General features: G+C 42.9%; 1 protein-coding gene across 13 annotated transcripts in view; it reads right to left on the bottom strand.

Moving 5' to 3' along the window:
- Window positions 1-9,788: 9,788 nt before the first annotated feature.
- LOC105497535 (tight junction protein 1) overlaps window positions 9,789-27,494 on the bottom strand; it is a 364,046-nt gene continuing 346,340 nt past the window's right edge. For 5 of the 13 annotated variants that reach the window (XM_071067225.1, XM_071067221.1, XM_071067215.1 and 2 more), the window contains 9 exons: window positions 26,143-27,015; window positions 25,903-26,000; window positions 24,489-24,716; window positions 20,271-20,321; window positions 18,737-18,906; window positions 16,464-16,938; window positions 13,859-14,076; window positions 12,445-12,588; window positions 9,789-9,949 (listed from right to left, as the gene is read on the bottom strand). In XM_071067225.1, coding sequence (XP_070923326.1) covers window positions 9,855-9,949; window positions 12,445-12,588; window positions 13,859-14,076; window positions 16,464-16,938; window positions 18,737-18,906; window positions 20,271-20,321; window positions 24,489-24,716; window positions 25,903-26,000; window positions 26,143-27,015 — 2,352 coding nt within the window. In that variant the 3' untranslated portion in view covers window positions 9,789-9,854. The remainder of the gene's footprint in view (window positions 9,950-12,444; window positions 12,589-13,858; window positions 14,077-16,463; window positions 16,939-18,736; window positions 18,907-20,270; window positions 20,322-24,488; window positions 24,717-25,902; window positions 26,001-26,142; window positions 27,016-27,494) is intronic. The other 8 variants (XM_071067223.1, XM_071067217.1, XM_071067226.1 and 5 more) reach the window with 5 other exon arrangements.

Raw genomic sequence — 27,494 nt, forward strand, 5'->3', positions numbered from 1 at the left:
GGCAGCCTGGCAGGCAGGTGTGGCCTGGGAGGAAGGCACACCCTGCCACACGGTGTCGCCACTGGCTGGCAACTGTTGGGGAATTTATTGAAGCAAGTGAATGACCCCCACCCTGCCACAGCAATCACGTGCCTTTGGTGAGGCTGAGCCTGGCCCCGGGACCCCATTGACCTCTCCCGGCCTCACACTAAAAGGAGTTGTATTACTCCTCCAAATTTCAACCAAGACGACGAGAAGTTGGCCTGAGGCAGGCACACACGTGGAAAAGAGGAGCTGAAGCCATGCGGGGGCTTCTCCTTCAGAGGAGGTGGCTTGGTCTAAGTTTTCAAAGCAATGGCCACTTCGCTGCATCACCCTGCGTGCCACGGTCCCGGCTTTGATCATTGACCTGTGCCTGGCTTTGCTGCTCTCAGCTCCTGACCTCTGCAGGTTGTGTCCTCAAACTTCCTTTTGAAGAAAATCGCTGAAGCTTTTGGCCTCACTTCTTCCAAGACGCAGCTACAGATACTCTCCAGGCCCAGCTGCCTGTTTCTCGGGGCTGGGCCACTGGCTTGGGTTTGCTCTGCTTCACCAACGCCGTGTGACTCTGAAGGGCCTCACTCACACCAGGCCCAAGCACTGGCTCGGGGACACGCCAGGCTGGCATGACCCTGATTCTGCAGATGGCATTTTTAGTGACTCTGCTAGGAACTGGTTCCTGAGATAACAAAGCCACTGACACAGGGATGACAGATGGTTAACAGCACCTCCCAAGAGCAGGCCTGTGCTGCACACTTGACCTGTGACAGTGCATCCATGCCACGCGGCTGCCCTGTGAAGTAGACGCTATCATCAGGGTCTCTGCAGTTCTATGATGGGGACACTGGGGAGAGAGGAGTGGCTGTGACGGAGCATGCATAGATGGGCGGGGAAAGGGAGGGCATGAGCCCAGTGGTCTAGCACCGTATTGCCCCGCTCCACTTTCCTCCAAGCCTTGGGTCTGCACGGGCTGGAGCCCTCCTTCTCTGGGATGGTCACAGACCTGTCCTGTGAGAGGTGGTGTGTGGATACCTCCTGCTCCTGAGAGAGCCTGGCCCTCCGTAAGGAGTCAGGGAATGGATCCGCCATGCCAGCCCAGTCCTGTGCCGCCAGGGGCCTATCTTTCTAGAAGATGGGAGTGCAGGCATAGGCTGCCTGCCCAGCTGCAGAGTTCCCTCCTCAAGTGCACCCTGGAGTAGGGAGGGAGGAGCCTAGGGCACTCATGGGCTCCAGGTCCCTTGGCTCCCTGCCACCCTCATGGTGATCTGTCCTTGCATCCACGGGGGGACTCAAGTGACCAGGCCTTGGAGTATTTCCACCCATTTTTCCTTCATGGCCTCCCAGTGTGTGCTTGGGGAAACTGAGGCTGGTAAGGCTGTAGAACCCATCACCCACAGCAAGGGCCAGAGGGGTACATGACCAGGGGAAGACCAGGCCCTTCAGGGCTCATGGCCCCAGCCCATGGCCACAGAGACATAGACTTTTCACTTGGGTGGACACCGATGGGCCCTGCTCCCACTGCGAGACCACATCCCCCTGCCAGCTCCACCTGGGGCCTGCCCTGGGACTGGGGAGTTGTGTTTTAAGTCCTGCCCTGCCCCAGTGTTCCCTAAGGAATCCTGCCTGGTTATGACATGAAGCACACGTGTGGTGCCTTTTGTGCTTCTGGAGCTGTTGCCCTGAGCCATCTTGAGAAGAGCACCGGCAGTCAGGGGATCCTGGTGCCTGTCCTGGCTCTGCTCACCTGTGTGTGTGTGTGTGTCAGCCAATGGGACACTCTGTGCCTCAGTTTCTCATTTATTTTTTGAGACAGGGTCTCACTCTGTTGCCCAGGCTTGAGTGCAGTGGCATGATCATGGCTCACTGCAGCCTCGACCTGCTGGGCTCAATCAGTGATCCTGTCTCAGCCTCCTGAATAGCTGGGACTGCAAGAAAGTCCCAAATTTGATGAAAAATAAACCAGTGAAGCACAACAAACTTCAAATAGGATTAACAGAAAGAGATCTATAGCTAGATGCATACAGAGTTGAAGGACAAAGATAAAATTTCAAAACAGCAAAGAAAAAAAAAACAACCCATAACCTTATCACATACAAGGGACGAACTATGTTTAACAGCTGTCTCAAGTGAAGAAGACATTAAAATGACATATTCAAAGTGCTGTAGGAAAAATATTTATTAATTAAGAATTCTTTAGCTAGCAAAACTATCCTTCAAAAGTGAAGACAAAGATAAACAAAAATTGAGGAAATTCAATGCAAGCAAATCTGTCTTATAAAACATACTAAAGGAAGTCCTTAGGCTGAAAAGAAATGACATCAGAAGATAACCTGCATATAACCCAAGCATACTAGAAAATATCTATATTTCTTATATGCGCTATACAGATATTTTCTAGTATGTTTTTAATTCCTTTATTTTTTATTGCTTCATTCTTACTTTTTTGTTGTAATTGGTTGCTCTAGGAATAAAAAGAGCAATAAAGGAGAAAGAAGAACAAAAACCCCTGAGTTATATAATCATTAAATAAATAGAGAAGTGGCAGGAAGAAATTAAACCATATCAATAGTTAGATTAAATGTAAATGGATTAAACACTCCAATCAAAAGGCAGAAATTGATAGTAATAAAACAAGATCCAACTATATGCTTTGTATAAAGAGACACCGTTTACATTAAAAGACACAAATACCTTAAAACTAAGAATGAAAAAACATATACCATACAGAGACCATAAGAAAATTGTAATGGCTATTCTAATATCAGTTAAAATAGACTTTAAGACAGAAAATATTGCTAGAAACAAAGAGGGATATTTCACAATGGTCATAAGGAAGATATAGCAAGTATAAACATACATGTTCCTAACAACAGAGCTCCAAAATATGTAAAACCCAACTGACAGAATTGAAGGAAGAAAAAGGCAATTCAATGATAGTTGGAGACTTCAATATTCCACTCTTAGTAACTGAGAGAACTAGACAGAAAACAAGCAAGGATATAGAAGACCCGAAGAACAGCAGCAACCAACTTGACTTCTCCTCTATCTGTAGAACACCCCACCCAACAACAGAATACATTCTCTTCAAGAGCACATGCAGCATTCTCCAGATAGACCTTGTACTCCACCACAAAAAAGGCCTCCATGAAGAGGATTCAAATAACACAAAGTATGTTTTCACATCAAAATAAAATTAATTAAAAACATTGGAAACATATTTGGGAAAGCCCCAAATGTTTGAAAATTTTAAAAATTACTTCTAAATAACTCAGGGGTTAAATCACAAAATGCAGGAAGAGAAGCAAGGTGAAGAACAGTGCGTGAGACATGCTACCTGCTGTGTAAAGAGGGAAAATAGAAAATATTTTGAACTAAATGAAAATGTAAAAATATCAACATTTAGGAAATACAGCTACACAGTGTCTAGAAGGAATTTATAGCTTTTAAATGCCTATTTTAAAAATATCTGAAATCACTAAACCAAGCTTCCTCCTTCAAAAATTAGAAAAAGAACAAACTGAACCCAAAGCAAGAAGGAAATAATAAAGACTAGCGCAAACTCCACGCAATGAAAAACAGAGAGTCAATAGAAGAAAAGAGATGAAGCCAAAATCAATTCTTGTAAAGCTTTCTGAGGTTAAGTGTACTGTAGTTATATAAGAGAATACCCTGCCTCTTAGGTAATATGCATCATGTCTTCAACCTTATGCTCGGATGATTCAGAAGAATACTGTTTCGGGCAGAAATGTTTATGTCCCCTAAAATTCCTAACCCCCACTGTGGGTGCATTTGGACATGGGGTCTCTAAGGAAGCAACTGAGGTTGAATGAGGTCCTAAGGGTGGGCACTGATCTGATAGGATTAGGATCCCCATGAGACACCAGAGGGCGTGTCTGCTCTCTCCATGTGCATGTATCAAGGACAGGCCACTGAGGACACAGAGATGACTGCTGTTTACAAGTCAGGAAGAGAACCCTTAACAGAAACTGACCATGCTGGCACCTTCTAGCCTCCGAAACGATGAGAAAATAAATGACAACAGCACAAATGGCAAATTTTCCAAGGAAGCATCTTGGACCTGGTTGAAGCCACTCGGTCCATGGTATTTGGTTACGATAGCCCAAGCTGACTACCCACCTACCTACCTACCTAGAGTGCACTGCACAGGTGGAAAACTGGCAATCTTCAGGGAGTCTAGGTCAAGGGCAGAAGGAAGTTTTCTGTATTATTCTCGCAAATGCTGTGTTATTGCAACTAAGTGTGAAAATATGCTAACAAAATAAAAACTAACCCTTCTCCTGCCTGGGTGGTGGACGCTTAAGTTGCTGGGCTGTGATGGGCTGAAGGCGATGCTCTCCTGGTTCCCTGACTGAGGTGAGGGTCTTCGGTTTAGTCCCGTCCTCCCTGCACAGGGTTCTTTGCCTCTATCCCACAAAGTCGTCAAGACGATGGACGCAGATCCACTTTCTGCTTCTTCCTGGTGCCTGCCCTGTGTTTCCTGTGGTCCTCCTTGGAAAGGCCACAAAAGTGTTTCAAGAGGACTCAAGTCCAAGATGCTTTCTTGGAAAATTTGCAGTTTGTGCTGTCATAAATGTGGCACATTAATGGTTGCTAAAACTGGGGAGCAACTAAGGCTTGGTGGAAGCACTTCAACTGAGTTTAAATATTCAAAAACATAAGAACCAAATCCTGTTCCCCAGGGACAGCAGCACTGGATCCTACTGACCAAACTTCCACCCTCCTCCCTGGGCCTATCAAGAAACCAATGGGCAGGGCGCAGTGGCTCATGCTTGTAATGAATCCGAGCACTTTGGGAGGCCACGGTGGGCGGATCACTTGAGGCCAGGAGTTTGAGACCAGCCTGGCCAACATGGTGAAACCCTGTTTCTACTAAAAATACAAAAATCAGCCAGGCATGGCGGCGCAGTGAGCCGAGATTGCCCCACTGCCCTCCAGCCTGGGTGACAGAGCGAGACTCCGTCTCCAGGAAACAAAAAAACAATTAAGCCCTGGGACTGTTTGGTACATGTGTCCTCTACTAAAGAGCAGGCTGCAAAGAAACTGAACTTTGCTTTAAAGCACTTGGTTTCAAATGCTTCTGAAAGCCCTGAGCTTCCCACTACAACTGCAACCGCCACTTGGTAGGTATTTCAAGACTTGGGGCTGCTCCCTGGGTCTCAACCTTCGTCCTTTCCACTTGGTTCCCACTCATCCTCAAGCTGTCCTTATCCAACACGGAAGACGCTCATTCTCAGAAGTGCTCTGGGACACCCCTTGTCCTCAAGGTCCTCCCTAGGAACTCCACTGCCGTCATTCCAGCCGGTTTCTGCCACACCCCCTTTGACAAGAACTGAAGAGCTGCTAGGGTGAATACTTGGCAGGCCCCTCAACACTCAACAGCAGCAGCACACCGGCCACGTCAGTTTCCACATTTTCCTTCCTTCTCTGTTTTGACGGGGGTATAAAATGACTTATTCCTGCATGTTTTCAAATCCACTTAAGACCAGGAGGTGATATGTGGACAAAGAGATCAAATTACCTCAAACCTTTACGGTGACAATCAAGCCAAGGTACAAACACGCTAAAATCGCCACCCGTGCACCCACCTCTTCCTCTTTTTCCGTGGGCGAGTGCCAGAGGAGGGCCGCCCACATGGGGGCTCTGCTGCGTCTCACAAGGTGCACTTCTCTCACGCACCGAGTGAAAACCCTACACATCTCCCCTGCCTGGCATTGTGCCAGTAGGCAGAAAACTTGGTGCCACACAACTCAATCTTTAGTCTTTATTGGCATGTGGTTTCCTAGACTGTGGACACAATTCCCTCAGAATGGCCTATGCTGCAGAGGGAGGGAGGGGAGTGTCACCATGTGGAAGGCTTGTCGCACTTGGTTACAGAGCTCTCCTCTGAGCACCTCGTTTGTGTCACTTCTGGCTAACCTGAGTGAACACCCATCAGCTGGGAGAAACAAGCGCTAGGGGGCACCTTCATGGCCACTGGTAAAGAAAGCCGTAACTATCTACAATAGAAATGGAAAACACTTAACATGTTACCCATTTTAGTTTTGAACTAGAAATCTTCCAAGTTTAATATATACCTTCTTAGTGAATTCCCCCGCCAAAAACAAACAAAAAAACCCCAACCCCAAACCAAATGGTATTCCTGCATCTTAGGCAATAGCTCCTTCACTGTTGAGTTGTTCCAAAGAAAAACACACGAGTAGGTAAGAGTCAAAAATGCCACTGAGTTTTTGCTGGGATCAAATTGATCAGGAGACAACAATGTGGTTCTGTAAAAACCAGCACATCACAATGGGTCTTCCCACACTCCATCATCTGGGGAAACCCAGGTAAGCAGCCTGGGAACAGGTAAGTGCCGGGTCACTCTCTGTAGGGCTGCTGGGCAGCCACGGGAACGAGTCCCGGGATGCATCTGTGCACACAGCCCTTGGGTTTGCTTTCTGCAAATTGCACAGAAAACAGCGTGGCTTCCACAGTAAATGGTTTTCAAACTGCGAGTCAAGGCAAACCGAAAACTTATTCCCCATCTGCCTGCTAGGTGGCCTTCCTGCATCTGCTGCCACATCCCTTCCTAGCCAACTGCTCCCGGTCTAGACGGAAGCCACACAGTGTCAACGTCCGGATCTCCTCACCTGAGTCATCTCCATCTGCACAGTGCCTTGTGTACTGCATCAAGTATTCGCTCAGAGGTCAAGAGGAGGAACTGACTCACGCGGTGTTAGTGGACGTTCACTAAGCCTTTGTTGAGTACAATGTTAGTATAGGGGAAGGGCAAAAGCAGAATTCTGCCTCTAAAACTTGGCCATCTGAACGAACTCACTGCCCATGCTCAGTGCTGTGCGACGACGGTTAGGCACAGAAATGTCCTTAGGAAGCAGCGCTAGGTATCTACACCTGACCAGATGTTCATCACATACTAAAAGGTAGGGGGACAAACAACAGACTTACTGAGTTCCGTCCCTTTCACAATACATTGTTTCCCTAATTTATTTAAATGAAAACTGTCTTATTTAGGCCTTATATATGTGTCTGTGTTTACGATAAGGACACATTTAAAACAATAAAAAACTCAACCCCTACATCATACTACACATGAATTAACTCAAAGTGGATTATAGACATAAATATAAAACAAAAAATTCCGAAACTTGAGAAATCTTTACACTTTGGGCTAAGTGAAGATTTCTCTTAGTGAAGATGTAAAACTTAGTGAAAATATAACAAAAGCACAATCTATGAAATAACAAACTGATAAACTAGACATCCATCAAACTGAAGTCAAGCAAAATGAAGAAATGTTTACACAAAACCCTGTATGCAAATGTTTATAGCAGTTTATTAATAGCCTCCCAAACCTGGAAACAACCCAAAAGTTCCTTAACTGGGGAAAGGATAAGCAAGCTCTGGTACAGCCACACAACGGAATACCACGTGGCAAGAAAAAAGAATCTGCAGCGTCATCCACGAATCTCAAATGCATCACGCTAAGGGAAATAAGCCAGACTCAAAGGCAACATATCAGAGATTCCATTTATATGATGCTGTCAAAAAGCAACGACAGAAACAGAAGAGATCACCCTGCCAGGGGCTGGAAGAGGGTTGAATATAAAGGGGTACAAATGATTTGAGAAGGCTGTTTGATGCATTAACTGTGGTAAATAAACAGTATGTGTTTGTCAAAATCTGAACTATACATTTTAAAAACAGTAACTTACCATATGTAAATTATACCTTAATAAAGATGAAAGAAAATAAAATCCACCTAGATGGATTCAATCCACAAAGATGTTTACTAGAACACTATAGCAATAAGCTAAATATCAACAGGGGTGGTAGTTAAATAAGTAGAGTATCCACAATAGAATATTTATGCTCATTAAACCCATTTTCTTCCCCCAATGTGGGTGACATGCTATTTACCTGGGGAATAAAACCATACACAAATAGTCCCTCACGCGCGTGCGTGCACACACACAGGAACGCACGTGACACAAATGGTCCCTCACACGCGTGCGTGCACACACACAGGAACGCACGTGACACAAATGGTCCCTCACGCGCGTGCGTGCACACACACAGGAATGCACGTGTGTTTCCCCACACGGGTGTGTGTTTACCCACAGGGGGAAGTCTGCCTGCTGCTTTCTCCCACTCTGTCTCCAGGTCCTTCTGCCCCACTTTGATCTGAGCCCTGCCGGTGAGCACTGCCCACCCATCCGTACGTGCCGGCCAAGGGGACAGATTCTGCATGCGACACCAGACGACGAGGTGGTGGGTGATGCTGGGTGATAAGGATTTGTGTGCAGGATTTTAAAACAGGATTATAAAGCTGCAGGAAACTAGAAAACAGGGGGCAAACAGACCAAACCAGCACTTTATTTTAAAAAGTTTTATTTTGGAGATTTAGAAATTTGAGATTTTTAATAACGGCAAAAGAAATTCAGTCACACCTAATGATTAACAGAACATAGTGGTGTATTATCTAAACAGAAATCGTGCTGATGTGCCATAATAAATTGTCTATTAGTAAAAAAATACACTTTAGGGCACAGCATTGTATCACAAATTACAGTAGGGATACTTTGCAAGAATTTAATCAAACTAGAGAATTCTGAGTAACTGTATCTTTTAAATGCAGCACTTAAAAATGTAACAACTCTGTGCATCCTTTTTCTTAAAAAAAAATGACCTTGCATGTGTCATAGAAACGCTGCTTTATTGCTGCAGAGGTCAAAGTTCAAGGCTCAAGAGGTACAGGAGAGAAATACAAAGGTAGCCTTTAGAAACTTGGTTTTGTTTATATATAAAAAAGGTCAAGTTTATAAAAGTTAATTTACAAACCAAGAACAAAAGTGGTATGCACGCATTATATACAAGCATCCTTAAAACATCAAAATTTTCAAATGCGTAGCCAGAAAGAACAGAAAACAACCACTGCCCCTTGTCCAAAAAAAAAAGAAAAAAGAAAAGAAAAAAATCCCCAAATCACACCACTATTTTCTTCTGGGTGATAACACATTTCTGAAACCACCAGATGCACAATTTACTCAGTCTTTGTCATGATACAGTATCTCGATAATGCACAAAAGCCATAAAAACTTAGTAACATACAGCGAGAATGAGCTAAGAATTAAGAACATGAGGGTAAGGCATTCCTGCTGGTTAGTATGTTTGTGGTAATATGGTGAAGTTAGAGATCTGAAGAGGCCATGGAACCAGTCTCACATGCTTCTGTATCCTTCCCTATGAAAAATGTGTTTTCATATACAGTAAGTCATTGTCTTCACTTCACCCTCCCCCAGTTATAAATCCCCTTGCTGTACATTTCTGTTAAATCCACAACACTGGTTATATATTCCAGGTGCATTTTAAAAATGTGTGCATATTACTTCATGCATAATAAAATAAAATGTGTATGTATGCTAGGCCAGGGCCATAGTAAAGTTTGAAACAGTGTACTTTGGAAAGAACAGACCTCAAATGCACCCCCATTTACTGGCTGGTATTTTAACGGAAATCAATATGTGAAGTTAAGCAGTGACGATAAAAAAAAAACTACAAAAACCACAAAGCAAAATATCTTTGAACCTCTAGCCAATACCAACAGTCCCGTCAATCACAAACACACAGCGTGTAGCGTGTTTTCTGACCATGGTTCAGGGGCATGCTCACTAATCTTTATCAGTTCAAACAAATGCTTCATACTAACAAACTGTAGTATCAATTCTAAAAAAGGTATAATACTTGATAGAGTGGTTCCATTTAGATTAAGTTTAATCCAGTTTCACATTATTTAATCAAGTTCCTATATTTCAGAGTTAAAAGTGGTCAATAAGGACAGAAACACAGTTTGCTCCAACGAGATAATTTGGATCTCCAGGAAGACACTTGTTTTGCCAGGTTTTAGGATCACCTATGAGAGAAAAGAAGGTGATGTCATTTACAGTTGAGTAAATTGCTATCTGCAATGCTTTGCAATTATAGGGCAAATATGTATATTTAAACATAATTTTCTTCTGTTTCTTCAGCATATTGTATTTGTTATCAAAATTCACTGCTTTATTTCAATGCACACCTGCTGCCACCTAACAATTTCAAAGGTGTTTCACACTTCTATTTAAAAAAATACTTAAAACTTTCTTTCCAACTCACACCATTAAGAACAGTTTTCTTTTTACAAACTTTCAGACTTCTCCTTTATTACATTATCAAGTGCATTGACTTTTCAAAAAACGAATACAAGTGAGTGACGGCAATCTCATGTCTGGGACAGTTCCAGTTTACCCGAGCCCACATAATTATCAGTAGCACTTTTTTTTTTTCCCCCTTACAAAAGTCTGCAGGATAATTACATGGTCACCTATTTGAGCTGAGAATGAGGACACATTTCTCATACTCAACTATAGACCAACAAATGAGAAACCCAGTTCTGCAGAATCTAGTTCTTGAAGACCATCTTTCCCCTTACAAAAAACAAACAAAGAAACGAGACTGCACCAGAGCTGCTCAGCTCTGATTCCAGCTGAACAACAAAATTAATCACGCAGCTTCAGAAACTCACTGACTGGGTGTTAGTTAGATCTCAGGATTTAAGTTTTTAATAAGCTCTTGGTGATTTCTATTAAATGTGAAGAAGGCAGGGACAAGTATGTGTCTCTGTGGTATCCAAGCAAGCTGAGAGTCACAGCTGTGGATTTCTGCTTCCCTTACAGCGATAGCTCTCAAACAGGAACGGCCCTGCCCCAGATGGGACATCTGGAGACAGTTTGCTTGTTACCACTGGCATCTAGGGGTAGAGGCCCAGGGAAGCTGCTAAATATCCCACAATGAACAGGAGAGCCCTTACAATAATCATTTGGCCAAAATGTCAACAGTGCCAGCTGAGAACCCTGCCTACAGTATGTTAGACATTACCTAAGCAATATCTGGAGCCAAAAGCATTTCATTTTTCCAGAAAATGCGGTACTTGTAAATATGAGGAAATATGTATTTACAAGTAATTTTTTTCTTTGGTAACATTAAAATATGCTCTTGCTATGATCTTTATACCACAAACTTTTATTTCATACTGTACCAAACTAAAACTAAATAATGCTCGTCTGATTTATCAAAGATTTGGAAGCAGGACTTTAAATCAGGTTCGCTTAAAGTGATCTACACCTAAAATAAAATTCTAATTGTTAACTGACTTAAGTCACTCAAGGAAGTGAGAAATGTGAAAATGCAATGGAAGCTTTGAAATTATGATCTTAGGAGCAAAAAGTTGTTTACAAATAGTGTATAAAAGAAGCAATTTAGAGTATTACACTGAAAAACCATGGCCAAGTATGATCACAATGGAAGATTCTTTTAAATTTCTCTGGTATACATACTTTGTAGATTAAGAAATTAAACAGGCCAGGTGCAGGGGCTCACGCCTGTAATCCCAGCACGCTGGGAGGCCGAGGCGGGTGGATCACTTGAAGTCAGGATTTCAAACCAGCCTGGCCAACATGGTGAAACCCCATCTCTACTAAAAATACAAAAATTAGCCGGGCGTGGTGGCGCACTCCTGTAATCGCAGCTACTCGGGAGGCTGAGGCAGGAGAATCGCTTGAACCTGGGAGGCAGAGCTTGCAGTGAGCCGAGATCGTGCCACTGCACTCCAGCCTGGGCGACAGAGGAAGACTCCGTCTCAAACAAAACAAAACAAAACAAACAAAAAAGAAACGAAACAACAGTAACCAAAAATATAAATAGTTATAGAAAGGAATGAACTAATTTTAGTAAGATAAAAATGCCTGTTTGTGCAGGACAATAACAATTCTCCCACTGCATCCTGAAAAATTGGACAGAATCAATCATTTTGAATACCAAGAAATACTCAATTATTTGGCCAAATTATTAATTTTTTTTTTTTTTTTTTTTTTGAGACAGAGTCTTGCTCTGTTGGCCGGGCTGGAGTGCAGTGGCATGATCTCGGCTCACTGCAACCTCCGCCTCCCCGGCTCAGGCAATTCTCTTGCCTCAGCCTCCTGAGTAGCTGGGACTACAGGCATGTGCCAACACATCTAATTTTTGTATTTTTAGTATAGATGGGGTTTCACCATGTTGGCCAGGCTGGTCTCGAACTCCTGACCTTAGGTGATCCACCCGCCTTGGCCTCCCAAAGTGCTGGGACTACAGGCGTGAGCCACCACGCCTGGCCCAAATGATCAATTTTTAAAAGGAAGCAACTCTTCTATCTTTCCATGGAATTTATTTACAATATATGCACCATAAATAAATGTGGAAATACCGGTGATGCCTACAAGGCCACAGGAACAGAGGGAGAGATTTGCTAACACACAGCATGGGTAGCATCACCAGCCCAGGTATTAATCAACGACAGTCCCCAAAGCCCCAAAGGACAGAGTGAAGACAGCATACCCGACGAGGAGTCGGATGATTTTAGAGCAAAAGACCAACCGTCAGGAGTCATGGACGCACAGTGTGGTAAGCGCAGCTCCACAGGCTTCAGGAACTTGAGGCCATGGGGACCACACATCACCAAGGGACTCAGCAGTGTTTCACCTGGAGTTGGAAAAGGGGATAGGCAGAGAGGTTGGATGTGGTCTTTCTTCTAGACCCCCAGTTTTCCTCACCCTGCTTCTAATTATATGCTTGAAAGCCTAATGCAGTTAGTTCTCTACAATCGCACTGACCACAAAAAAAATGTAACAGCAGACACATATGGAATTTTAAATTTCCCAGTAGCCACGTTAGAAAGTAAAAAGAAACAGGTGATAACAAATAGTATAGTATTATAACTCAATATAACCAAAACACTGTTATTTCAACATGTAACCAATATATGGTATCTTTGGAACTTGATGTTTATTTCACATTTCCAGCATCTTTCAATCCAAAATTGTCACACTTCAAGTGCGAGGTAGCCACGTGCAGGTAGTGGCTACTGCATTCAATCATATGGATCTATAGTATAAAACATATTCAAATGTACTTGTTACAAATGTGACATATTTTCCATTTTTAAAATTTGCTCCATAGATGCTTAAAGGGATTCATGCAGGGCCAACACAGTCAGTCCTACTGGTTTTTAAAACAGGATATCCCCAAAATCAGAGTACAGAATCAGATATCAGTATTCTGGCAAAACGTAAGAAAGTGTTAACTGATTTAGGAAAGTAAAAGCACTGCTAAAAGATGCTAAATCACGACACAGTTCGTTACAATATCCTGATAGATCCAGGAGGATTATGAAAATAACAGTTTCCTTAAGAAGCTCAGAAACATACTGTCATCTCCTCTGAGACTCCGTGCACTCTGCCGAGCATGTACTAGTGCTAGGTTCTGGGGTGATGATAAGACAGTACCTGTCAAGACGTTTAGGTTCTCCAATCAGGTGAAGACACAGCAAAGCCTTTCTGAGTGGGCGTTACCTAACCCATCTCCAGAGACCCAAAGGCTGACTGACTCAAAGACAAATTTGGTCAGGTCCGCCCAGGCTGCTCAGCAGGCACAAGTGAGAGACGTCCCGTGGCCTGTCCTATGCCACCATTTTTTTACTTCATACCAAAAGTAAAAGCAGGCAGTGTGGCCACCACAGCCTTGCCTCAGGCCACCTCCTGCCTGCTTGCAACACCATCCCCGGGGCACCCCTCGCTACAGCACTCATCTGAAAGGACCTCCCTGATGAAAGGAACATGCTATTATTAGTGGCCCAGGGTGGAGGTAGAGAGAGGTGCTGCATTACCCCCTTAGCCAAGCACTATAAGCTTTGAAGTGCACACAGGGCAACTCTTAAGTTATCAAAACTAAGGAGAAAAATAAACACATTTACCTTTCTCTTTATCTAAAGGTGGGAGGATGCTGTTGTCTCGGCAGACCTTGAAATAGATTTCCTGCTCAACTCCTTCGGGAATGGCTCCTTGAGGGATAATTATACTGACTCCAGTTTCTATGGAACTCAGCACGCCACCATTGCTGTTAAATATGCCTCGCGCTGTGGCCACCACAGTATGACCATCTTCATCTTCATCCTCTTCCACAGCTGAAGGACTGAAAGTTCAGAAATGGCTAGTGAGTGAATTCCTAATAGTACACAGGTGCCTTGCTTTTACTACTACTGTATTACGTGCTTTCATTTTACTTTTGTTTCTCCATATAATCAAGAAGTTACTTTAACAAGATAAGTTTCTGGCAACAGATTTTACTGACAGGGTTATCTCAGAGAGTATTATTATCATTATTACTATTTTGAGACAGAGTCTCACTCTGCTGCCCAGGCTGGAGTGCAATGGCACAATCTTGGCTCACTGCAACCTCTGCCTCCCAGGTTCAAATGATTTTTCTGCCTCAGCCTCCCGAGTAGCTGGGGCTACAGGCATGTGCCACCACGCCTGGCTAATTTTTGTATTTTTAGTAGAGATGGGGTTTCACCATATTGGCCGGGCTGGTCTCAAACTCCTAATCTCATCATGATCCACCTGCCTCAGCCTCCCAAAGTGCTGGGATTAGAGGCATGAGCCACCGTGCCCGGCTGTTCTTCCATTCTTAGTGACACAAAACAATGGTGCATCTCACAGCTGACAGCATCTCAGACTTGATAACATCTCCCTAGGATTTTAAGTGCACATGAATATGGTCCTGCTTCAGCATCCCTGAGGATCAAGTGCCCACCCTGCTGCAGAAGGCAAGGCTTCCAAGGTTCCATGAGCTGAAGACCCTTGTATGGGCACATCCCAAACATCCACAAAAAGAGAGACAGTAGATTAACTTAGTAATCACAGAACACCAAAGGCAAAGGAGATGTGGTATCAATGACGGCTTCAAAAATAGAGGCTATCAAGACTTCCTGAAGGACAGTTTTGAGCCAGGGCTTAAAGGTGAGCAGAAAGACCAACAAAACAGAATCACATGAAGGTAGCTGCAGCTTCACTCCAGCATGACCGGAGTGCCAGGGACGACATCCTACGGCACAATATCAAGGGAGCAGAGTGCAGCCTGAGCTGCATAGCAGGGGTCAACTGTGTCTGTCCCTGACCACCGGTGGATGTGCAGAGCTAGGAAGGCAGTGACTGCCATAACCATCCTTGCTCTCGGAAAGCAGCCTCAGGTGGCCATCCTGACCTTTGGTTCTCCCTGCCTATAACTGCTTCTGCTTTACGGTGGTATGAAAATGGAACTGGCTGTAGGAGGGTGAGATGAGCTAATGTGTGGCCAGAATCCATCCGGTCAATCGCCACGGAATGAAAGACAGGAAAGAGGAGCTGCAGGGAGGCTCCAGGAGGGCTTGCTTTGTCTCATTTGCTCAGCCATCTTACTAACTGCTGCTCTTTAAACAGGGCTATTCTATTTTTTTTCTTAGCATCATTGTGGAACAAATAATGAAAGAGGAACATAGATATTTAACGTTTTTAGATGTCCTCCACATGCCCCTTAACAGCAGGTCAGGAGAATACAAGAGGCCATGGCTGGTTAAGAGTATGGGTTCTCGGCTGGGTGCAGTGGCTCACACCTGTAATCCCAGCACTTTGGGAGGCTCACTTGAGCCTGGGAGTTCAAGACCAGCCTGGGCAGCATGACAAAACCCTGCCTCTACTAAAAATACAAAAACTAGCAGGGCATAGTGGTGCATACCTGTAGTCCCAGCTACTTGGAAGGCTGAGGCACGAGAATTGCTAGAACCTGGGAGGCGGAGGTTGCAGGTTGCAGAGAGTTGAGATCACGCCACTCCTGCCTGAGTGACAGAGCGAGACTCTGTCTTGATAAAAAAAAAAAAAAAAAAGAGGCCAGGTGTGGTGGCTCACATCTGTAATCCTAACACTTTCGGAGGACGAGGTGGGTGGATCAGTTGAGGTCAGGAGTTCAAAACCAGCCTCACCAACATGGTGAAACCCTCTCTCTACTAAAAATACAAAAAATTTAGCTGGGCGTGGTGGTGCACGCCTGTAGTTCCAGCTACTCAGGAGGTTGAGGCAGGAGAATCGCCTGAACCCAGGAGGTGGAGGTTGCAGTGAACCAAGATCGCACCACTGCACTCCAGCCTGGGCGACAGAGGGAGACTCTGTCTTTTAAAAAAAAAAAAAAAAAAAAAAAAAAAGCATGGGCTCAGAGGTTGGATGACCAGCAGCTAAATCGAGGCTCACCTCACTCGAGCTGTGTGACCCTGGGCAATCTGCTTACTGTCACTCAACCTCAGTTTTAGTAAAACAGGGATGATGACAATACCTACCAACCATACATGACTGTTAGCTTTATTATTTTACCAACATCTTGTAACTCCTGGAGGACCTTCTATGTAACAGCATTCATTGCAACAACACTCTTCAGTTTAAAGGTTGAGTTAAAAAGATCACTTCAAAGTCCCAAGTCAAATAAACTACAACAAACTCACATGAGAAAAATCACAGGGGCAATGCTTTGAGCAAAGGCAAAAGTCTTACCTCACAGGAATAGCTTTAGGCACTGTGCTGATATTATTTATTTGATATTTAGGCTTCTCTGCATGGATAGAGAAAGTTTCAACTCCACTGTCAAACTCAGAAGGCTGTGCCAAACTGTGCGATTTCACAAGAGTTTTTGGAGAAGTGGGAGTTTTTGACAAGTCAGGTTTATGTGCAGTTTCACTTGGCAGAAGATTGTGATTGAATTTAGGACTTTCAAACTTGCGTTCAAACGGTCGGGCAGAACTTGTATATGGTTTTGGTGTGAATCGATTGTATGCTGGAGTGACCGTTTTCTGAGTCTGTTCAGTTCCATTAACTGGGGCTTTATCTGGAAAACTTTTCTGGGGATAGAAAGCTGGCTGAGCAGTATCTTCTCGGTTTGGTGGTCTGAAAGTTGCTGGCTTATTCTGAGACGGAGGTGGGTCTGGTTTGGACACTAAGGAATTCTGAAAATCCAATGACACTGAATTACCTGAAAAACAAACATAAGCATTTAAAAACCTTTCTGAAAAAAGGTGTAACAGCCCTCTCCCAGCTCAACTTGTCCTGGTGCTGGAGTCGAGGCCCAAGTGTGAGTCGCACAGCCAGAGGCTGACTCCTGAGCCCCGGAGGCTAGGTGTGGTGCTGAGGGATGAGGGCAGCACGGACAGGTGGTACCATGGGTAGACCCTGCTGCCCTGGAGTCAGGGTCCAGCTGCTAAGATTCCTGGCCTCCAAAGACTGGCACTAGTCTTTGTGAAAACCAGAATGTCCAATAACCATATAATAAGGACATTCACTATTAATTAGAAAAATGTAAAACAAAACCAACCAAAAGCATTAAATACTATTTCACACACACTAGAATGGAAAAACTGAAAAGTTTGATAATGCCAAATGTTGGTTAAGAAGTGGAACCACAGGATTTTTTATGCGCCGGCAGAGGCAGTGTAATATAGTACCAACTGAACTCTGTGAAATAATTAAAGACACTACAAGACAAGAGAATTACTAATCCAAATTCCTCATGAACATGGCAATATAATTTACCACAGTATGAGAAGAAAAATCATATGGTCATCTTAATACATGCAGGAAAAACATCTGACCAACTGCTTGCAGCAAACTCTGAACATGGGGAACATCTTAAACACGACAAAGGACATCGACGAAAATCCCACCGCTAACATTCTAAGGGTAAAACATGAAGTCCTTCCTCCTTAAGATCAGGAACTAGCAAAAGAGGTCCAATTTCACCACTTATGTTTCAGAGTTCATTGGAGGTCCTGGCCAGTGCAATCAGCAAGAAAAGAAAGAAGGCCAGGTGCGGTGGCTCACGCCTGTAATCCCAGCACCTGAGAGGCCGAGGTGGGCAGATCACCTGAGGTCAGGAGTTTGCGAACAGCCTGGCCAACATGATGAAACCCTGTCTCTACAAAAAATACAAAAATTAGCTGGGCGTAGTGGTGTACGCCGTAGTCCCAGCTACTCAGGAGGCTGAGGCAGGAGAATCACCTGAACCCAAGACACAGAGGTTGCAGTGAGCTGAGACTGTGCCACTGCACTCTAGCCTGGGCGAGAGCAAGGCTGTGTCTCAAAAAAGAGAGAGAGGAAAAAAAAAAAAGAAAAAAAGAAAAAGCATAAAGACTGGAAAGTAAGAATTAAAACTGTCTTCATCTGTAAACATGGTCGTGTGTGAAACAAAATCTTAGTAAGTCTCAATCCAGAACTATAACACGTCTGCTTGAAGACTCAAGTCCTGGGAGGTGCCTCCTAACGGAATAAGAGAGAAGTCTGTGCTACGAGAATGCCTGTTCACGGCAGAAGAGATAAACACTTTGTGTTACATGCTGAGGGTAAAACGTTACACAGCTCTTAAGATGAATAAGCTGGAGCTGTATGTGATCTACCTGGTATGTAAATGCAAAAGTCAAGGTGCTATGGGATACATTTTCTGTGAAACACCATGGCTTTTCTATTTGGGTGTGTGAAGATGAAACATAACAATATGTTTTACAAACCATCTTTAGATATACTGGCAAACACTACTTCCACAAGATTGAGACTAGCACAAAACAGATTAAAATCTGTTTAGCTAAAAGGCTTGTCCAAAATAATGGTCTTGTAAAAACAGGAGACATACTTTTAACAAAATTCTTAGTTTTTACTGTTCCCAGCCCAAAGGTTTCAATCATGTATTTTTTAATGTAAAAACCATTTTGCCTAGAAACCACCAGAATTTTACTTCTTAAGCATTACTGTGTTATAATGTCTACTTCCGAACTTCCTACCTTCACCATGTGCTCCCTTAGAATGTATGTGGAGAGACGCGCTGGTGACAGGTTGAGATGGCTGGGCGTACTGCGAGGGCAATGGAGGAGGAGGGGGAGTGACCTGGAGGGGTTCATAGCGTTTCTCACCAAATGATCTATCTACACCATCAGCTTCAGGAGGCTTTCCCCTGTTAACAAATGAAGAAAATGCCAACACCTGAAAATGGACTCACATTTACAAAACAAGTTCTCATTTCTGCACGTATCTCTTAAGTTAACTAGAAATTTCACAATTTATTCTCGTGAGTATGGGTAGCTACTCTACCGAAATATAAAAACAGATTCAACCATTTATCGGCACAAGAAATGTCCACACACACAAATACTTTAAGAATATTAGTAAAACATCCAGAAGATGGCAACCAAAGGCAGGTGAAATTTTGGGTATATTTTAATATTTAATTGTTATTTACAAAAGATAGTAACATTGACAGATTTAAGAAAGTCTTGCAAATATTCTGAAAACATATCATGGCACAAATTTTCCTAAGACCCACTTTTTTTTTTTTTCTTTTGAGCCAGGGTCTCAGTCTGTCACCCAGAGTGGAGCGCAGTGGCGTGATCTCAGTTCACCACAACCTCTGCCTCCTCCCAGGCTCAAGCGACTCTTCTGCCTCAGCCTCCCGAGTAGCTGGCATTACAGGCGCCAGCCACCATGCCTGGCTAATTTTTGTATTTTTAGTAGAGATGGGGTTTCGCCATGTTGGCCAGGCTGGTCTCAAACTCCTGACCTCAAGTGATCTGCCCGCCTCGGCTTCTTAAAGTGCTGGAATTACAGGCATGAGCCATGGCGCCCAGCCCTAGACCCACTTCTGATTTTGTATCTGGCATCTGGCATACTCAGAGCACTACAAAAACAGATGTCGTAGACTAGGGGTTGGCAAACTTCTTCACTAAAACACCAGAAAGTAAATGTTTCTGGTCTTTTGGTCCATACAGTCTTTGTCACAACTATTCAAACTATGCGGTTATAGCCTCAAAGCAGCCACACACAACGGGCATATCTGTGTTTCAGTAAAACCAAAAAAACTGGAGCTTTTACTTTAAAATTTCCCCTTGAGTTACCAGGTCCATTTTTTGGTTAAATGACTGCTGGAGCAGCAGATACTGCTTTATCTTACAAGGTTCATTTAAGTCAAATTGTGCCATGTATGCTTATTTTTTCAGATTGCCAATTGTTAATATGTAACACAAAATTCACACAAATCTTTTTAGAAGACCCATAATTGCAACATTGCCATCTAAACCTTACTGCTGAATGCCAAAGCCGCACTAGCTTTATGTGCACCCACAACAACATACGCATTTGGAATATCCCAGTCATTTTCATACATTTTCATTGAAGAATTCTCATGATTGGCTTCTTTATCTTGTTTTCATGAATTTAGACTAAACCCTTGATGATGACATTAAATTCTGAAAGTGCACATAATGCCAGTGACACAGTGAGGGACACCTTACGGAACAGCCTCACATTAATTGCCAGTCTTACCACTTGACGTTCCTTTTCAAGTAGTCATAGCTAGTGTAAGAGCCAAGAAATCTAGGTGATGGCAAAGCAAGCGCAACGGAAAAATGAAAGAAAATGGTCAATCTAACTAAGTAAATTTGCAGCAAATGGAACTCAAATGTCATTTAAAAATAACCAACATCCACCATTTCACCATAATTTGGTCTATAAAGGAACATATCACTAACTCTCATTTGGCCAAGGAAATTAAAGATAGATAAAACACAGTCACTTAGTTATGCCATCTGCTGGCTCACCCTTCATGTACTTTAACTGGTACTGCAGTGAAGAGCAATGTGTTTGAGCTTTGCTCCTTCTGCACCTCTGTTGCAGCTGCTAATAGTGAGCAAAGAAATTTATCAAATCAAAGAGTGGCGATCAAGAATAATCAGCAGGTTCTGAATAAGTGGGAGTGAAATGTCCTATTAAAGAAAAAAAAAAAAAAGGCTGGGCAAAAGAAACACTGCAAGTGAAGACACAGGAAAAAGTAACACAACAGAAGAGCTACACCGAGCCCCTGGGAGGGGAATGGTAAATGGACAGATACAAACATGCCTGGCTTGAAACCTGGCCAGACTTCTCATGTTCCTTTCTAGCAAGACCTTCTGCATCGGCAATCGTAAGCTGGGCCCTGTGGTGGTGGAGTCTTACTGGTGAAGCTGCATGCTTGATGCTCAGTCTCTCTCTCATCTAATGATGTCTCACAAACACAAAAACAACTGAACATCAGTCTCTTACATTTAGTTCTTTAAAAGCTAAAAACCACCATCATTTATTGAGACCTGGAAGTCTCGCTGAGTGAGCTGAGTCCTGAAAGGTAGATTTGATAACAAAAAATCCCTGGTTGTCCTGAAGAAGTTGACTCAATCTCTGAGCAGAGACATGTGAACAGCCCTAGAGAGACACTGCTCTTCTTGCACTGTCTTAGAATCCTGGAAACTTCCAATTTACTTTGGAGGTGAAATGTCTAAGCTACTGTCTCCTAACCTTTCCAGTTGTAATCCAGCTCTATGGAATTTTAAGACTGGGTTATCTGCTTGCTTGCTGGGGCATGTGTCCTGTGCTAACAAAGATTATTTTTCGTCTCTGATTCTCACCATTTCTGAGGTGTGTTTTTAAGTGAAGCATAAGCAAACATCATCTGGAGGAAGAAAATTTTGCCATTCCTGTATTTTACTGAAAGAAAGAAATGCCTGAAGGCAGTCTATTTAGTGACAAACAGTAAATGGTTTTGAAATGCAGGACAGAGTCCTATATTTTAAGCTATTTTCCAGTTGATGAAGTTGTACTTATCGGATAAGAGGATGAATAAGCATTACAAGGGAAAGTTACAGAAACAACTTCCCTCTTAGTTATCTTCCATGACCCTCATTCTCCTTTCCAATTCTCTAACCATTAAATACCTATATAGGAAAATGCAGCACAATTATAAAGAGTTTCAATTTCACACTACAAAGGAAAAAAAAGTATACTGGTATCCATCCCAAATTATACTTTTCTCACAGCAGCAGGGAGTAAAATCAAACTGAGTTCCGAGTAAATTCACAAAGACAGATGTCATCTACTTCACAATATATCCCTGTGAAAACAATGACCAGGTAATACAGGTTCCTTCCAGAGCTGTGTTAATGAAAAGGAGGGTGGTGGATGCACCTAGTACACCATGCCCTGTTTTGAGCTTCATTCACTCAACAATTATTAAGCCCCCGCTGTATGCAAGGCAATGTTCTACACCCTGAAGTTATACATCACAAATAAGCTAAGTCTTCTTTCTAGAAAAACAAAGCAAACATGCATTTCAATTGATTCCCTGGCAAAACAACTTACTTTTTAGATCTAAATATAATCCTTTTTTTTTTGAGACGGAGTCTCACTGTGTTGCCCAGGCTGGAGTGCAGAGGCACGATCTCGGCTCCCTGCAAGCTCCGCCTCCCGGGTTCATGCCATTCTCCTGCTTCAGCCTCCCGAGTAGCTGGGACTACCTACAGGCGCCTACCACCACGCCCAGCTAATTTTTGTATTTTTAGTTGTATTTTTGTTTCACCGTATTAGCCAGGATGGTCTCAATCTCCTGACCTCATGATCCGCCCGTCTCGGCCTCCCAAAGTGCTGGCATTACAGGCGTGAGCCACTGTGCCTGGCCATATAATCTTTTAAGGTTGTATTCTATTTACCAAGTATGTAAAATGATAAATAAGAGATATCTTTAAACTACATCCATGAGGCTTCTTCTGACAGGAATGAATGTGTTTAACGGTGTTTAATAAAAATAATAACTAAAGGGTACACCCAAAGGTGAGCTCCTAAGGCTCAGTGCCTAGCTCACTTTAGGCTAGATACCATTTAGATGCTACTGTGATAACTGTAAATGAACTCCTGTAACACTGTAAATGTAAACGAATTCCTAATGACAAATCCACATCTGTTTTTGTTCTTGTGGGTTTTTTTCTGTTGAGGTATGAACCCAGCTGTGCGCCTGTGTGGGTTTACATTGTGCCTAGCTCACTTCAGTCTAGACATCATCTAGATGCCACAACCCCTTTCTAGTGTTGTGCTAAGGGGTGGTTCACAACACTAGTGCAAGACACGATTTGCATTTAATATAACCCCCCACTGCAGCACTCTCAGTTTGCATTTGTATTCTCATAAACTGCTTTCTTCTGTAAACATAAAGCCTTAAATATAGGACAGTGAAAAAAAATGTTTTAAGTCTTCACTTCGAATGATGTCTTAGAAAAAGCAGTGGTAATTAAAATTAGGTGTTTTTTTTTTTTTTTTTTTTGAGACGGAGTCTCGCTCTGTCGCCCAGGCTGGAGTGCAGTGGCCGGATCTCAGCTCACTGCAAGCTCCGCCTCCTGGGTTTACGCCATTCTCCTGCCTCAGCCTCCCGAGTAGCTGGGACTACAGGTGCCCGCCACCTCGCCCGGCTAGTTTTTTGTATTTTTTTTAGTAGAGACGGGGTTTCACCGTGTTAGCCAGGATGGTCTCGATCTCCTGACCTCGTGATCCGCCCGTCTCGGCCTCCCAAAGTGCTGGGATTACAGGCTTGAGCCACCGCGCCCGGCCAAAATTAGGTTTTAATGTTAGTGGTTTTAAAGTACGTTCTAAAACAATTTCACACAATAGTAAATGACAAGTAATTAATTTCCCAAGATAATCCCAAGCCCACGCAACTAATTAAGGAAAAATCTAGGTGCTTTTAGTCTAGACACAATACTATGTGAGATGAATTCTAATACGTCAATCTGGCTAGGTACTTCTATGAAGGGATTTTTCAGGTTTTATGTCCCCAGTCAGTTGAGGGGAGATGGTCTTGGGAGGGCCTGGCCTAATCAGTAGAGCCCTCTGAATGAGAATTTAGGCCTTCCGTGATCTCACACTCTGCAGTAGCTCAAAATCTTCCCTTCCTGACCAACTGCCCTCTGAAATACGACTTGCTTAGCCAGCCCCTGTAACTGTGTACATGAATTTCTTTTGACAAATCCACACCTGTTTTTGTTCTTGCGGGTTTTGTTCTGTTGAGGTATGAAGCCTGTGTGGGCTTAGACCCAACTATCAGTACCAAATGCTCTTATCAGTCAGGGTTCAACCAGACACACAGAACCAGCAGGAGACACAAACCCACGCAGGCACAAGAAAGGAGAACAAACTAACACGAAACCCGGGGATGAGCAAACAGAGGGGAGCAGCAAGAACAGGGAAAAGATGACTGGGAGTCAAGAAACTTGGGTTCAGTCCCAGCTCTGCCCTGTCATTTTCCCTCACCTGTAAAACTGGATCAGAAATCTTACAAAAACAAAAAACCTCTTCGGTATTTCCCTCAAACAGGATCCTCCTCACATCTGTTTTTATATTTAAAAAATAAAAACAGAAAAGAAAAAGAACCAGCATGAGGTCATTCTGTGTGTGTACAGAAGACTGATGATTACCTAGCAATGAGGGTCCTTGTAGCTGACACTGTCTTCCGTCAAAGCCCTGTGATGTTAGCATCTTTGTGAATGCAAAAACTGCGTACATCTAACAGCAGACTTTAAAAGCAAAACACACATCCCAGAACTAAAAAACCATGTACAATGCTGAAGCACTAGAGCCTACAGAAATCATATATTACATTTAAACTATTTTTCTTCAAAATATATTGAACTGCATGAGATTAATATGCTGCATCCTGTTTTTTAAAAGCCAGGTGAAAGAGCTTACTTTGAAGAATAACTAGAAAAATTTGATTGATTCTGAGAATGAGCTGGCTTTGCAGGCTCGGAGAGATGGCTGGCAGCAATGTGTGCAGGAGGCTTATTCTCAAAACTTCTTCGGTCAAAGTATGAGAGCTGTTTTCGATAATATTCTTCATCTTCTTCAGGGTCATAATGATTTGACCGAACGATATCTTCAGGTGGCTTCAGTTGAGGCTTTTGAGGTTCTGGGATCCTAACAGATAATGAATGACAAATGGAACACCTTTTTAGATATTAATGTTATGAAGGAAGTAGAGTACGTAAGTCTTACCTTGACCAAAAGGTCAATAATTACTAACTGCTGTGATTACTGAGGATCTGAGCAGTCCAACAGTTAGAATAGATATTTCAAATCCCATGTCCTCACAGAGTATACTCAAAAGGCAGCCCCCTTCTGGCTCATGAGTCCTTTAACACAATTTAATAAGCTAAATGATTATATGATTAGGGGACAGCAGTTTAGAAGTAGTTACTCAGAAAGACAAAGGGGAATGCAACCAAGACAGTGAGCATCTTGAGAAGTACATATATGAAGGTCAAGAACAGTAAATGATAAGACTTTAAGAACTTTCACAGGGATTTTTAAGAACTCAGTCCAGGATCTCAATGATTCTCATATGAACGAATAACTCTATATGGTCTAAAGTTCTAGAAGGCATAGAAAGCAGATGAGGAAGAAAGCAAGTCACTAAGGAAATGCATATTAGCTCTCTTCTTTACGATAAGTGCAAACATATATTCAGGCAAAAAAAAAAAAAAAAAAAAATCAGAAGAACTATTCAAATCTAACCTGTCACTTATTGGCAGTGCAATGAGGCCATGGGAAAAAGCTCAGGCTGAGGAGCAGCGGGCCAGGTTTCTCTTCCAGCTCTAAGAAGTCTTGTAAGCTACTTAACCCCTCTCAGCCTCAGTCTCTCTCTACGATGCAGAACACCGCTGTCACCTCATTCTGCTAATGTGTTTAGCACAAGGGCAAGCACCTGATGCATGCTCACTGAACGATTTAGTTATCTTAACCAATCTGAGTCTGTTTCCTCACCACTGGAAACTAAGAGGTCACATGTTGAAAAGCACTTTTAAAACTAAAAAACATAATACAAATGTCAGAGCTTAAAAATGTTTATTTAATCATCTGCTTGGAGACTATCCTTCCGAAAGTTTGCTAAAGGTATAAAGATTTGTCAGAAAAGGCATAATAAAGTTCTACTTTTTTTTTTTTCTTAGAATCACTGTGTAGGAGAGCTGATAGTTTTTATTTAAGGACAAACTCCTCCTATTCACACCTCTCCTCTACTAACACAGTAAAAGGTTTTCTCATTGACTAAGAGGGATAAATTCCTGGTCAGTTCTATGCCACAAAGAGCACAAAGTGCACTCACCTGTATAGAGTTTTGTCATGTTCACTGAATTGATTCTGAGAAGTGGGTTTGGGACCAATGATGGGAGCACCTGAAGGTTTAGATGCTACTTCTGGAGGCTGTTTAGGAGAAAAAAAAAAAGACAAATATGCCTAAGGAACAGATAATTACAGAATAGATATCATGTAATGGGGGAGGGGAGAGCTAAGAAGCCTTTTAAACCATGTGCCTATGCATCCAAGGCAGGAAAGACATATTTACCTTAAAAGTGGCAGTGTCATTTACATCCTTCTTGGTCTCTAAGGATGCAGATCTTTTGTTTTCAAACATCTTAACTCTGGTGAGTACAGACTGTGGCTTCATTGCTGGATCTTCCTCTTCTTCGGTTTGAGTTGGGGGTGGAGGCAGCGGTTTGGTATTTGAAGGCAAAGCTTCTGGCTTATGCTGAGATGAAGGTATCAGCGGAGGGACAGCTGCAGCACCATGGAGAGGCTCAAAATGACCTGCTCTAGAGGTAAATCCTTGGGGTGGGACTTGCTCGTAACTGCGTGAATATTGCTCAAAATACTGCTTGGGCTCTGCGGGCTTGGGCCCTGCTGAAGGGTAGGGCTGGGTTTCCGGCCTGTGTCTACCATGCGTGTCATACCCAGGAGCTGGCTGCTCTTCGTGCCGCAGGGCAGACGCTCTAGGTGCCTGTTCGTAACGTGGTCTGCTGTCATAGGACAGAGGGGCTGGCTCTTCAAAACGTGGAAAGTACCCGCGTTCTGAAGACTCTTCGGGATGCTGTCTGGAGTCAAGGTCTCGAGAGTGCTGATTATCAAAAGGTGGCCGAGATGGGTAGGGCTGTTTGTCATCATAATATGACCACTGTTCTTCATACATGGGGACGCGATCTTCGTATCGCAGACGATGTTCATAGTTTCGAGAAAACTGGTCCGTATAGCTTGAGGACTCGTATCTATACGTGGGCTGCTCAAGGTCTCTGCTGGCTTGTTTCTCTACGTATGGGAGTTGGGGTTCATAGGTCAGATTAGGCTCTTTGTCTGGCCTGTGCCCTGGGTGACCAACGGCTGGCTGTTTCAAAACATGGTTTTGTCTCATCATTTCCTCGGGATATGGATCCTTTCTGTACACCTGTATAAAAAATTCACATTTAAGGACAAAGTCTTGTTTTTAATTTTAGTCTATTTTATTAGACTATGATTAAATATTAAACTATGATTTAATATGTGAAAATGGTACGTTTTACCATTTATTATCAGGATAGACAAGATTAGTGGAAAATGCTGGTTTAAGTGAAAGCTCAAAATTTATAATGCAGGTAGGGGCTTTTATGTTTCAGCATGTACTAAACAGTGAGTTAAGATAAATATTAAATTTAGTAGAAAATTAATGCACTAAACTGTTGATTACACTTCATTTTGACACTGAAAAATCCTAAAGAAAATTTATGGGCATCATAATCTGTGTTAACATAAATATGTTTATGATGGGTTTCAATTACGTATTAAGGAATTCTGGAAGATACTGAAAGCCAAAAATAAAAATAATAAACAATAAGCACAAATCTCAATTAAAAGGCCTGTTTTCAAATAATCAGTATACCAATGGAA

The sequence above is a fragment of the Macaca nemestrina genome, chromosome 7 (genome assembly GCF_043159975.1).
Source record: "Macaca nemestrina isolate mMacNem1 chromosome 7, mMacNem.hap1, whole genome shotgun sequence".
Taxonomy (NCBI): Eukaryota; Metazoa; Chordata; class Mammalia; order Primates; family Cercopithecidae; genus Macaca; species Macaca nemestrina.